General features: G+C 32.1%; 2 protein-coding genes across 3 annotated transcripts; one reads left to right on the forward strand and one right to left on the reverse strand.

Moving 5' to 3' along the window:
* Positions 1 to 7155: 7155 nt before the first annotated feature.
* Positions 7156 to 10039, forward strand: LOC18031963 (chromatin structure-remodeling complex protein BSH). 2 transcript variants are annotated; one of them, XM_024191586.1, is made up of 10 exons: positions 7156 to 7423; positions 7533 to 7621; positions 7814 to 7908; positions 8010 to 8081; positions 8173 to 8220; positions 8349 to 8432; positions 8551 to 8589; positions 8758 to 8840; positions 8931 to 9011; positions 9829 to 10039. In XM_024191586.1, the coding sequence occupies exons 1-10, from the start codon at positions 7374 to 7376 to the stop codon at positions 9926 to 9928; spliced, it is 741 nt and encodes a 246-aa protein (XP_024047354.1). In that variant the 5' UTR covers positions 7156 to 7373; the 3' UTR covers positions 9929 to 10039. The 2 variants fall into 2 exon arrangements, with proteins under 2 accessions (XP_024047354.1, XP_006419193.1); XM_006419130.2 differs by having other exon boundaries at positions 8949 to 9011.
* Positions 10040 to 11020: 981 nt separating this feature from the next.
* On the reverse strand, positions 11021 to 11694 carry LOC18032564. Its single transcript, XM_006419131.2, has 2 exons — positions 11573 to 11694; positions 11021 to 11403 (listed from the first exon to the last, which is right to left on the reverse strand). Exons 1-2 carry the CDS (start codon positions 11673 to 11675, stop codon positions 11279 to 11281), a joined length of 228 nt encoding a protein of 75 aa, XP_006419194.1. The 5' UTR covers positions 11676 to 11694; the 3' UTR covers positions 11021 to 11278.
* Between the last annotated feature and the right edge of the window lie 2734 nt (positions 11695 to 14428).

Below are 14428 nucleotides of genomic sequence, written 5' to 3' on the forward strand. Positions count from 1 at the left end.
AAAGGCCAGGCCATGCCAGGTTAGTAAAATTAAAGCCGCGTGGACATGTCGACCACTCCATGGACAAATAAAACTGAAGGAGGGGAGGGATTTCCGTCTGCTGTTGAATTTTAAATAAATGCATTTGCATCACTTTGCTTGCTTGTTGCTTATCGCTGCTTGCAATCCTCTTCTCATTTTTTTTGTTTTAAATTTTGGTGAATATTGAATTGAATATATATCCCATCTAATTATTAAACTTGGGTCAGCTCAGGTTGCGGCTTTCTCACTCTTAGTAAGCTTGCTTAGATTGATCGTCTTCAAGTATTTCGTTGGCTGCTACAATATATATAATTTAATTAAATGAAATGGTAAAAGATGAAGTAAGATTATTAAGCCAGTCATGTTCATCTTCAATAGACAGCAGTAGCAGCAGCCACCCACCTTCTATGATCTTTTCTTCATCACCCATCTTCTTCATCTTCTCTGGCAGCAGCTGTTTCAAACCACAACAAAAGAAGAGATTTGATGAGCACCTGCACCGATCTAAATTTAGGTCTCAGCATCTCACTCTCACCGTCACTATCTCCACCCACCTCCAACAATAATAATATTATTGGCGTTACTATTTCCACTACTACAAGTTACCGAACAATAAGGTCTGTACTTCAATTAATTAATTTGTACATGCATACATATACATAACTCTTTATTCTGTATATAAATAAAATAATCAAATACATGAACAAATTATTATATATAGGGGGCAACGTCAACGGTTGGACTGGCCGCCGATCAAACCACTGTTGAGAAGCACACTTAATAAGCTTGCAGAGAAAGCAGATGAAAATGATGGTCATCATCTTCATTCCCAGCAATATGGTTCTTTATTTGTAAAGGTGTATATGGAGGGGATTCCAATAGGTAGAAAGCTGGATCTGTTTGCACATCATGGTTATAATGCTCTCGTTACAACACTCAGTCATATGTTTACAATTAAAAACACCAATATTCTCTGTAAGTCTTACTACGGCCAGCACTTTTGTGCATTAACTTTCATATTTATATGTGTGCCTGCGCAGGTGTTAAATTTTACTTTCATTTAATTTGCGTCTCTTCGAATCCAATTTAAGTGATATATGTGTAATTATATATGCTGATCATGAATGTACAAGCCCTGACGATAGTGATGATCATGGTCGTGTTGTTCATAGTTCTTCTAAGGACTACCAATATGTGTTAACATATCAAGACAAAGAAGGAGATTTGATGATGGTTGGAGATGTACCTTGGGAGAAAGATCACATCATCATCATCATTATAATATATGATTCATCCATATAAGTCTTAACGAATTTAACAATTTCTGTGTTAATTATAATTAGCTAGCTAGTTGGCTTTTTTATTAGTTGATCTTCATTTATACACCCCCCAACAATTATAACTTACAGATTTCATTTCTTCTTTGTGTTTAATTAATTATGTGCATAGGATGTTCTTGACCACCGTGAAAAGACTGAAGATTACAAGAGCTGGCAGGTGTCATAGCTAGCCAGGAATATTTCATACAATTAAGTTCATCGTCAGTCCATTTGCAGCATCAATGTCATGTCCCCTTATAGTTTCGATTATGCATCCGGCACCAAGGAAAGAGCCACTAGCTAGAGAGAGGAACTGATTATATTTTTGTACACTAATCTTGATTAATTTACACCAATTGATGATATATATAACATATATATTTATATATATTATTCCATGTATGTTATTAATTAATTCTTAAATTTTTGTATCACCTGGACTTTTTGCCTTTTTCTTTTTTTTATTAATGTTACTATCTACATAAATATATATATATTACAACTCGAGGATTACAGAAAAATTTTGGATTATACTTATAGTATAATCCAAAATTTATCAAGTACACAGCTTGGAAATCACCTAGACCTAGGTGCATTATTTCTATATTCAAATTAAAGTGTAAGTGTGTGTGTGTGTGTGTGTGTGTGTGTGTATACACGCATGCAGTTGAGGAGAGTAACTTTTCAAATTTATGGAAATTGTTCAAAGACATGCATCAAAGCAATTATAGTACAGTTAGAGAGAAGTAAAAGCAAAGAAAGGATGTGGTCTTCGTTTTTATTAATATTTTACCATTTCTTTTTATCTGTTGTGCTTTGGCTTTTATTTTTCATTTTTAAGTGAATCAATGTGGTCCTCCTGCCGCCCCATGCATCATGAATTATGTTATGGCGTTTTCACGATTAGTTTTTTTGAAAAAATTCATTGCCAACAGCAAACTATCTTGTAATGTGTAAATCATGAGCTCGAAAATTGCGATTCAATTGTAAATGGGATAGAGAGACAAAGAGGCGTGCAGAAGATATTATTAACTCATTTGTAAATGTAATAGTCAGTAGTGCGTATATAGTAATGCAAGAACAACAATGATACGAATTGACCAAGTGGATATAGAAAGCAGATAGAAAGGATAACGCAATTAACTTATACTTTAATCTAAACATAATTAAATCTCATTGTAATTCAAATGAATCTATAAGATTTTGATAATGCTTTACAGTAAGGTTGAATGACACTCTAATTTAAATAATTATACAAAAGAGATTTTGATAGATAATCCTGAAGAATTTATTAATCAAAAGCTTATTAAAATAATGATAAAACCTTCCTATTTATAATAGAGTAAATTTACTACCTTATGTTAACTCAAATAGAGAAATTAAATAACAATTAAATTGTAAATAAAATACCAAAACACATACCGATAAGACACTAATTAAAATGAAAAATATAAAAAAGAAGTTCACAATCACTTAAAATTTTAAAGTATTTTAATAATGTCCTAATTTATTCACTCCCTCTTAACAAAAGCTCATCCTCCAGTTTATTTAGAGAATGAAACTCAAAGTGAAGAAGTAATACATCTTAGGACTTGAATTTGTAGCCTTTGTCATCAATCTTTCTTAAAGCTCATAACTCTATGCATTGTCTTCTTTTTAATCTTGCTTCTCACTCTGTGAAAAGGTGAAGTCTAATGAATCACGTCCAAGTCTCTAAGTCTTTTGCTAAATCTCACTCAATATTTTCGTTAGTTAACTTTATCTTTACAGCCCAATCTTGTTCAAGAATAACCTTATTGTCTTCAACGTGGATAAGCGTAATCATATTAGTCATTGCTGGGATCTCTTTGACTTGATTTAGCCACACAAACTCAATCATATTATTAGGCTCAATGCTCAAATCAAGAGTAAGGATGTTATACCTCTTTTTTAAAAATCTAAAATCAATCAACAATCTCATCATGATCATTATCTTTTGCATTTACTGGTATAAAAAGAGATGGTTCGACCTCATGATATCAAACAATTCCTTCATTTCATCTTGTCCTTGTCGAATCTTATACTGTAATTGCTCCCACCAACCTAAAACATCACATGTCCACTTGAATGATGCATGAGAGATGGCAAATTTCGATGAGAAAATTTAATGAAAATCTTCCATCATGCAAATTCAGTAAAAAAATATCGTCGGGATTACCATCAAAATAAGGGATATCTTATAATTCAAAAAGACAATATAACCTTTGATATTCTATAATTTTTTTATCCCTCAACTAAAAAATACAACCAATGGTAAAACTATAAATAAAGCTTAACTTTCAGGTTTAGTGTCACTATAGGTCAATGATTGTGATTCAGAACGATGATAATTGAATCTACTAGATATGGTGGTAAGAAAGTCAATGATGACAACGACGAGGGAGGATTTGCGGCGATGAAGGTGGATTGAAGTGATGAAAATTATAGGTTTGGGGCTTACTTATGCAGTGGTTCTAGTGGTGGTTAAGAACAATAAACAGTCAGGTAGGGCGATCGCTACGGATCGTAATAGAAGTGACAATCGTCGGAGAAGGCGGTTGGATTTAATGGTGGGGCAAGTGGTGGAACTCAGGGTTTTGGGTTGTTAGTGTATCGGTTTATGGAGGCAAAAATCCAAATGTGATCTGTGGTTTTGGTCATTGCTTTTCGAAGAGTTTGATGGTGGTTTTGAATGGCGATGATGGCTGGTGGCGATGGAATATGATCCTCTCCCGATCTGAGCACTACTGAACTTTTAAAGATCTTTTACCATGTGTCTTTTAATGATAGTGTATGGGTAAAATTTAACTTCTTTTATTTTTTTTTAATTATTAACAATCAATCATTAATTGAGTTATGTGCTCAGGACATGATCAGATCAGGAGAGAATCTTGATCCGGTGACAATGGCGACTTGAGTGATGACAGTGAATAGTGATGGTGGCTGGCGGCTAAGGTTTTGCAATTTTGGGATTTTTTTATTTTTAGTTTTTGTGATGGATTTGATGGGGATAGATGTGGATAGCCATATTATTCTAGGACTGGACTAAGCTAATGCTATTAAGTTACACTTTAATCTTTAATTGAAGATTTAATTTTAATCCAAACGACTCAAATGAGATTTTAATGATGTTTTACAGCGATATTAGATAAAGCTCTAATTCAAACAACTGTACAAGAGAGATTTTGATAAATAATTTAAAGGAAATTATAAAAGAGAGATTTTTATTAATTAAAAGTTTTAAAAATAATGAAAAGACCTCCCTATTTATAATAGGATAAATCAACTTCAGAAAATTAAAACCGTACTAATTAAAATAAAAAAATACCAAGAAAGTTAAAAACAATCGAAATTCTGAAATATTCTAACAACGTTGTTTAAATCATGAATGTTTTGAGAAACAAGGTCATCCCGACCAATTAACTAACTAAGACTAAGGGGTGTTGGTTTTTTTTAACTTAATAACTTAATTGACTCAATTGCAATTAGTTAAATCATTAAATTTACTTTTTTTTCAACTTAATGAAATTTTTCATTCATTAAGTTGTTAAGTTATTAAACTATCTTTTTATCTCTTTACATAATTTAAAAAGTTTGAATGACATCAATAAAAAATATTCTCCAAAAATAATTTGATCTAATTAATTATTTTCATCTTTACCCAAATGAAAGTTACTAATTAGCATTATTTTATATATATAACAAGTGGAAGGTTGAGCACCAACTAGCTAGCCAAGCCTTCGATGAGGTGCATGCATTGATTTAATTATGTTTAATTTAATATATACAGCATGATCACATGACAAAAATTGCTAATAAATTAATATTCTTTCTTTTTTCGCATCTTAATTAATTAATTTACTTTAATTAGTTTGATGTTGGAGCTAATTCTTAGGTGGGATTTTCTTTTTTCTATGAAATATGAATAAATTTGAATTAGTCACACACGCACCAATGTAAATGCGTATATCTTTTTAAATATGAAATCCTTGTATACACTATATGGTGTATTAATATTTTTATCATTGTTTGTTCAATTAGGGGTTGTTCGGCACCCCTCATAGCATGAGATTGCATTGCATTAGCAATATAACCTCATGTTTGGTTGTAGGAATTGGCTCATAAAGCATTAATTTTTTTTAACTTTATTTTAATAATAAATAAATATAAATTTTTAATTTAATATAACATTATATAATATTAATTCCTATTTTCTTTTATTTTTACATTATAATTATTAATAAAAATTAATAAATTTATTATTTATTATTCAATAATTTATATTATATTTTTATTTTTATTATATTAAAAACATAAATAAATAATAAATTATTCAATCGTATTATAATAATTAATATTTTAAAAATAATAATATTAATAATATTACATTATTTGATTATATTACTATAATTAATATATAAACACTTATTATTTTTAAAATTTTAATATAACTAATAATAAATACTTTAATATTAATAATTATAAATAATATTAATTTAAAATTAATAGTAATATAAATAATGATATAAATATTATTACATATACTATAGTTCGTGTTGCACTAAACATGATATTGCGTTACAACTTAGTAGGCCTACCCATAATAAATTCCTCTAAGGTGGGGCTATTTGAACCCATAATTCTCTCTCTACACTCTATTTTTAGTTAAAATTTTTATTATCTAAATAATTTTTAAAAGTTACTGAACTAACCTTTTCTTCTCTTTCTCTTCTCAATTTCAAAAAGTCTCTCTAATTTATTCAAATATTTTTTTTTAGCTACAAATAATTGGTATCACTAACTAAGAGGAACAAAATCTACTATTTAAAAATGAACATCAACAAATTTTTATCCGTCATGAAAGTTAATGGATATCAAAATACTAATTTTTACCAAACAAGAAAGCTAATGAATATCAAGAAATAATTTCTTATATATAGAAAGTATGAAATATAAATCATGATATGTTAAGAAAGGTAAAAATAAAATTAAAAGAGAGTGGAATTGATTGTTTAGTTTGCAGAGAATAGAGAGAGAATCTGCAATTGTAAGATAGCGAAAAAAAGTGATTAGTGAAGGACATTTTTTATATTTTTAAATTTTGAATTTTTAATAATGAATTTATTTTTTAAAAAGGGTGTAGAGAGGGATTTGGAGAATTCAAATAGCCCCACTTTTATCTTACTAGTCCCCAATTTTCAATTAATATTTTTTTATATCCCATAATGCTATTATTAAAATAAAAAATTGAAAATAAATATGTGTTTCTCTTTTAAGTTCTTAGTAGATCAACTTCTCATATCTCTCATTTTTTTTCAATCGATTCACCATTTGAATCAAGTATTAAACTGAAATTGAATAAATTTTATGTTATCACACAAAATCAAAACCAATATCATCAATGGCAATAAAACCCATCACTTATTTATAAAATTTAACAAAACCTAACATTAAAACTCATCGTATATGGTGGAGGTAATAGATTGATGGTGAAAAAAATAGACGGTGGTGATGAACTTCTTATTAATGTTGCAGTATGCATTTGCTAGAGGAGGGTAAGAGGAGAATAAAATAAAATAAAAATATTTTTAATGAGGATAATTCTGAAAAGTAATAGTTTGTGAAGCAATTTGAAGGGATCAAAGTATCATTACTCTTCGTTCTAATCACCGATTGGGATTTTTTCAGAAGAGGAGTTTTATCAGGATTTTAGGGGTGCTAATAGTCCAATCCTTTAAAATAATATGACAAAAGGCCAGACATATTACATCAAAATGAGATGGGCTGAAGAGGGAGTGATTGGGTTGGGTTTCGAGAGTGAGTCAATCCAAAACAGAAGTGGGCAGCAGCTACTGGCTTCGGCTCGCATCATTAGAAGTTAAAACGCAAACGTTTTATCGAACTTCCATCCAAAACGAAAGCCATCCCTCCGGCCGCCTTCCTGTATTGTGTAGTAAATTAATTTGAACACTCTCTCTGGGGGACTCAGTCTCGGAATTTGTCCGATTCTTACAAATGAAACTTCCGGCAACTTCATCTTCAAAAGCCCCCGTGAAGTTCAGAATGTAATCAGTATCTTCTCCTTCTTCTTCTTTACCTTTTGAGTTTTGATTGTATTGCTGTAGTTGTTGATTAATTTTATGTTTTTTTGCTTTAAAATAAAATAAAATAAAGGCCAACGGAAGACAACTTGGTGCCAATTCGATTGGACATAGAGACCGAAGGCCAGCGCTATAAGGACGCTTTCACTTGGAACCCTTCTGGTAATCGTTAATTACATTGACCTCTTTCTCTCTTTCAGTAATCATTAATTACGTTTACCTCTTTCTCTCTTTCAAGTTTCATTTTCTTGATTTTCTCAGCTGTATTCAATTCATTCTTACATTTCTTTATTTTTTCTTTCAAATTTTAATTTTTAATTATTAAAATAAATAATTGGGGAAAAAAAAAAAAAGATCCTGATTCGGAGGTTGTGGTGTTCGCCAAGAGAACTGTTAGAGACTTGAAACTTCCCCCTCAGTTCATAACTCAAATTGCTCAATCCATTCAGGTCTCTCCTGTTTTTATATTTATAACATTCAAATCAACCCTATTTTTGCTTCCTTTTAATTTTCCTTTCTTTTTTAACTTACCGCGTTTTAATTTTGTCAGACTCAGCTTACTGAGTTTAGATCATACGAAGGACAAGACATGTACACTGCTGAGAAAATTGTCCCCATCAAGGTCAGCTTTCTTTTCTCTTTCTTTTCATTTTATAGTAATTTTCAACTTGTATATATGTGCCATGTGATTATGCTTTGTTTCTTCTTCTCAGCTTGATCTTCGGGTCAATCATACTCTTATTAAGGATCATTTTTTGTGGGTAAGATTTGGGAACTGCTGTTGCATTTCATTATATGATTGTAAATTGTTTGTGTCATGTTTTTGCTTCCGTTCTGGTCCTCATGCTTTTTGTTGTTATGCATTCTACCTTTGTTTATTGCATTTCAGGACTTGAACAATTATGAAAGTGATCCTGAAGAATTTGCTAGAACGTTCTGCAACGATATGGGCATTGAAGACCCAGAAGTTGGGGTAAATTGATTAATTATCATATGACTTGTATAAATAAATAGAAGATGAGAGCTGCTCTTTTGACTTCTACACTATGTTTTGAGAATACTGAAGATAAGCTTTTGTTTAACTTTTGCAGCCTGCAGTTGCCTTTGCTATCAGGGAACAGCTTTATGAGGTCATGATTATACTGCCTCTTTGAGCTCTTGTTTGTTTTTACCTTGCCATATAAAACTTCTTTTCTTTCTTTTATTTATTTAATTTTTTTTTTGGGGGGGGGGGTAGTTGACATTAGATTACTATTTTGGTTTTCTTAAATTGGAGTTTATGGTATTCAATGTTGTAGATTGCAATTCAGAGTGTAGCTTCAGCAAGAGAAATCAAAATAAGCAAGAAGGGTCGACGGGGAGCCGAGCATGCCATATCTAGGTTTGCTTTTCCTGATCTTTCTTACTCACGTTTGCAGATTTCAAAATGAGAAGATTGGTTAAATCTTATTTTCTCTACATGCTAACCCAGTTATGCTCTCTCCCTCAGTAAAGGAGGTGGTAATGCATTGGACTTGATGAAGTTATTCAGATACAATTCTAGCGTTGTTAGGTATGTATGGTCATTTCATACTGAATTTAGTTGGAAAATTACTAGTTTGCTGAAACATGAATATTTTATCAATTATAATCTTATTCTGGTTGGTAGTGGTAAATTTCACGATTGTTTTACTTCAATGTAAAATAACTTAGCATTTACACTAGAGACATTAACCATGGCCCATGGATATTGGGCTATGTTATGGCTGATATTACTTAATCAAAGCTTGCTGTGACAAGAAGCAGTTCTTACGCTGCTCCCCAGAAACTGTTTCATAGTTGCTTTTTGGCATTTCATAAAACTTCATAAATTCAATTATCAGCTTATAATCACGTAGCCGAAATTTAGAAGAAATTGCATAATCACATCCATTTTCACACTGGAAGTAAATACTAGAGGTGCACCTTCAAGAGAAGAAAACTGTATCTTTCAATAAAAATGAAAATGTATTATCATTCTTTTCCCACACCCTGCGTCCCTAACTGAATGGTGCGTAAGAAATCTTTTGTAGCTCATTATTTCGATATGCTAAAAGCTCAGAATATGAAAGTGCAAAGGAACGAATAATCACCTTGCCTAAACTTGACAACTGAAGGGTGCCACTTGTTTATCATCATTTTTAATGATCAGCTTGAATTAGCAATCCGGTTTTTCCCATTTTGGAATTTCAATATGGGAAACATCAGTTCTTGATCTTCTAATTTCCGTTTGCTCTTTAATATGTACTGCTTTGTGGTTTATGGTGTTATTACACTAAGCAAGTTGGTTCAAATTGTATGTTTCCTTCAAGTTATGTCATGATTTGCCTCTTTGTTTCCAAATGCATCAGGAAAAGAAAGGAGTGGTACGTGTATGAGCCAATTGTCGATATTTTATCAAATGAAGAAGTGGATGCCCTTGAAGCAAGAGAAGATAGAAACACTCGTTGAACCAAAATATCAAAATGTGTATAATTGCTATTTTGGGAATGGAAAAATTGTATTGTATCAGTGTCTATCTTTACTCCAATAGATGTATCTCTTCTTCCATTTGTCTTTACATTCCTCTCTGTTTTGAGTTATGTGGTATGTAGTAGCACCCGAAGTGTGTGAAACATTAGATCCTATGGTCTGCATACACTAATATATAGGCATATGCACTGCGCCTTTTGGTTTTAGACCTTGGCGTGTCTGGACCTGGCCGCAGTCGCAGATCTCGTACAAGTGACTTTTGGAACCATGTCTTGTTGCATTCCTTCAATCCGGCAAGTGCACGGCTAAGATCTTGGGAAACAGATTTGATTTGATCAGGCACCAAATTGTCAAAAGTCCTCCGAATCAAACCCGTGCCATGTGCGCTTAAAATGGGATGACAGCCGGAGAGCTATTAGTGTGTAATCATATAATTACCGATTAGTAAGAGTATCCCAAGGCCATAAGATCACATGTTCCCAGCAAGGCTAGTATATACGTACGAGATGAGGAAGAGCTTTAAATTGATTTGTTTTTGCTAAATATCCGCAAAATCAAATACTACTCAAGTTTTCGTCAAATAATATGATGTTGTCTTGTTTGTTGTCACAAATGCTGGCCCAAACCCATACCCGAACCCGATCATGATGTTAAGTTTTGACCTTATTGATGCGGACCCTACGACTCTCGTTATCATGCAATCTGATCCATCTCTTTCTCTTCGACTTTTAGCCAAGCCAAGCCAAGGACAATAAGAACTAAGAAGGATTCATGTGCAATTTCCTTTTATCTATGTAATGCTTTCATATGTAAGACGCGCAACTGATAAGATCGTAAGCCCAGTTCATCGAGTCCGTCTTCTTCTTAACGCAAGGGAGTGGGACCCAAAAAAAAATTAAAAATGAAAGAAAGAAAGAAGTGGCGAACTGATCACATGCTGTAAAACTTTTGAAGAAATTAATCTAACATTTAATTTTCATTAAAAATCTCGCCGTGCATTCATTGATCACGGGGATTCCCTAACATCTTGATTTTAAAAAATAAAAAGTTACATACTTCAACAGTCTGCTGCCACCGTAACCATAAACTCGGGGGGCGATTACCTAAGAAAATCTGCCTTCCAAGCTTCTAAATCATTTTTTCTTCTAATGGGGGGATTGAGTTCGTTTTGCCACCGCTTACACTCGGCAAAATGATCATCATATTGACTTGTTATATCTACAGATTAAGAGATACATACCAATATCCATGCGAATGCCGCCAAGTCATGGCTAGCTAGCTAGCTGCTGGTTGTACTCATATATAAATAGCATAATATATATGTATATGTCAAGAGGTAACGTTGCAGGCTGCTGCAGACTTCGACTTGTCGAGAATAGACCACATCACTTGCACATCTTCGTAAGCACACGCCATCACTTCTCCATGGAGATCCATCACGCGATTATCATGCTCTGCAAATTAATAATTACAAGTAATTAAATTAAGGAATTGCGAACTGGTGATGATGAATTAATATACCTATCGTACGTGCACATACATGAGGATATACCATATATGAATCAATGCTCTGATTTATAATGTTGTTGTCTTGATTCGAAAAGAGATTAAATAAGTACGTACCTGCAGGCTGAGACTTCTTATCCTTGGAAGCTGCAGGTTGCTGATTGAAGAAAGTGCAAGCTTTTCTAAATGGGGATGTGATGGTTTTCTTCCAAGAAGCCATTTTAATTAATTAAGTTGTACAACAAGTTATATATACATATATGTATATGTATATGTGAATAGGAATTAATATAATGAAAACGAACGAATGAGAGTTGTTCTGTTTTGCACTGCTACTGCAAGAGGCTAATAAGGCTAGCAAAGAAGATGATGGATGTAAAATATATTTATATAGGGGAAGAGATAAGGGCCAGATCCGTGACATGAGCTAGCGATCGATATATATATATTCATTAGAGTCACTCTCACTCACTCTCTCCCTTTTTTTTTTTTTTAATTTAATTTGTTTGTTTATTAATGTTCTAAATTTCCTATCTAAAAAAAAAGATATTATCATTTTACTACCAAAATTATTCTGATATATTATGTCAATATCATGATTTACCGAAAAGTGCATTTTACTACTAAACGTTTGCGCCGTTATCAATTCACTATTATTCACTTAAGAACGTTAAAAATTTGTTGATGTCATAAGGGCATCAAAGACATTTCTAACTGTAAGGGCATTAAAGACATTTCAGGTTGAAGCCTAAACGTTGCGTTTTAGGGAAATAATTAAAGATTAAAGAATTAGAAAATTAAACCCTAAAATCGTTATTGTTGACTTCTTTTTTAATGCTTAAATTACAAAGGGTAAAATTATCTTTTAAACCCTTAGGGATAAAATCGACTTTTAACTTAATTTATGTTAAACATTAATGTTTTCTTAACGGAATAGTTGTGAATTGACAACGGCACAAATGTTTAGTAGTAAAATATATTTTTCAGAAAATTATGGTACTGACATAATATGAAAGAATAACTTTGGTAGTAAAATTATAATAAAAAAAAAATAGAGAGAGAAAAGATCGATTGTTTTGGCCGACTGCACCTAAGCACATGGGGCACGGTCCCCTTACAGAAACCCTACACGTGAATGCCCCTCTCTTTGGCCTTTACCTTTTACTTAAAATTTCTTCAATAATATTGTGACTCATCTCACGCCACACCTCTCTCTAGCTCACGTTCCTCCAAATTAATGCCTCCCCCTAATTTGATCGCGTTTTTTAACTCCAACCCTTTTCACCAATCAGAATCAATCAATCAATCACTGCGCTTAATTTATCCTCTCCTCTTAGAATTGTACTTCGTTTCTTCACCAATATTGATCATCATTCAGACAGTTTTTGTTTTTCTCTTTCTTTTTGGGCAAGAACTCGTACCCGGCCGTGTTTGTATAACCCTCTTGCCATGCAGAATATGTAATATATAATTAATGAGCTGCACTCGTAATTAATGAATAATTAATGTATATCAATAAGCACAGTTCAAACTATATTACATGCATACATACGTCTCTGCATGTCTTTGGTTACTACCGATCGATATGAGTAATTATTCGAAATTTAAACTAGCTGCATGGGGGCCGGGCCATGAGGAGTAATGATTTTATGGGACAAAGCTGTTTTATTTATTATGACTGGAAATTAGCATGTGCATCCACATGTTATAGTAACTAACAAAATAATAATAATGACAAAGGATTAAGACAGCAATGCCAGAAGTGGACCAATGATGTTTTCCTATTTGATCATTCGTTTTTTTTTTTCTGTTATTAGAATTTTAATTGTAACTGTTTGAACAAATCAAATTTCCTCCCTAAAAAATAATGTATCAGATTCAGACTAACTGTCAGCATTGACCGTTAATTCGATTTGATATTAACTATATATGTGTGTGTGTGTGTGTAGGCAGTTGAGTTGACATTTATTACACATAATTCACTCGTTTCGAAGCAGCACATAGTATTATATATGGTGTGTGTATGTATAATATTGTAAATGAAAATGGTCCCCTTGCTATTATGGGAATTGGGAAGGGGATCTTGGAACCAAAGCTATCTTTCCTTGAACTCTTAAACAAACATTAATTTAATTATACGAACTTAAAATGGAATTATATAAAAACTTTCCCCCAAAACTAAAGTTTAATTTACTTGTTCATGGTTATGTCCGCTGACAGCATCGTGTATTGTAGTCATCCAGGATAAATATATTATATAACGCAACAATCATACATCCCCCCTTATTATCTTGCCTGTTCAAATTATTTGTCTTCCCATTTAGTTGTTTAACTCACAATTTTGATGGTGGAGATATACATAAACTGACGACTAATCAATTTTTAACCACTTAGTCCTTGTACATTATGATTAGTATAACCTAGAACAGTGTGTTAGTGGTTTTCACATGCAGATAGATTATTATTAATTTTTTCTCATTTAATAATACGCATTGCAGGGTACAATTAATAATGTTGCTGCACCAGAAGGAAGAAGCATCCGGGCACATGGAGAGGGGGTGCTAATTTACATGTAAATATATTCTTTGCTCTTTGTTTGTGAATATTTGTTTTACATTCCGGAGGCAAGTTGATGTGAGAAAAAAAAAAGTATCCACAACATGCATGAATTAGGAAACTTCGGAAATAATATATACACATACATTGGTTGGTTCTTTAAAGTAAACACACACATGTTATAACATTATTTACTTATTGTATAGTTATATTTTAAAAATATTTTAATTGATAAATCGTGTCAATAATGAAATATGTAAGTTTCTAACTCTGTGTTAATCTGAGTATGTTAAATTAGTTCACATTATGGTTGTCAATTTCTTTTGTACTTGCATATTATTTGGGGGAATTAGCATGGATATTATTTAAAAAAAAAAGAGAGAACACCGAAATTTAAATCAGCTTGAAGATTTAAAT

This window comes from Citrus clementina, unplaced genomic scaffold, assembly GCF_000493195.1.
Source record: "Citrus clementina cultivar Clemenules unplaced genomic scaffold, Citrus_clementina_v1.0 scaffold_9, whole genome shotgun sequence".
In the NCBI taxonomy this organism is placed as follows: domain Eukaryota; kingdom Viridiplantae; phylum Streptophyta; class Magnoliopsida; order Sapindales; family Rutaceae; genus Citrus; species Citrus x clementina.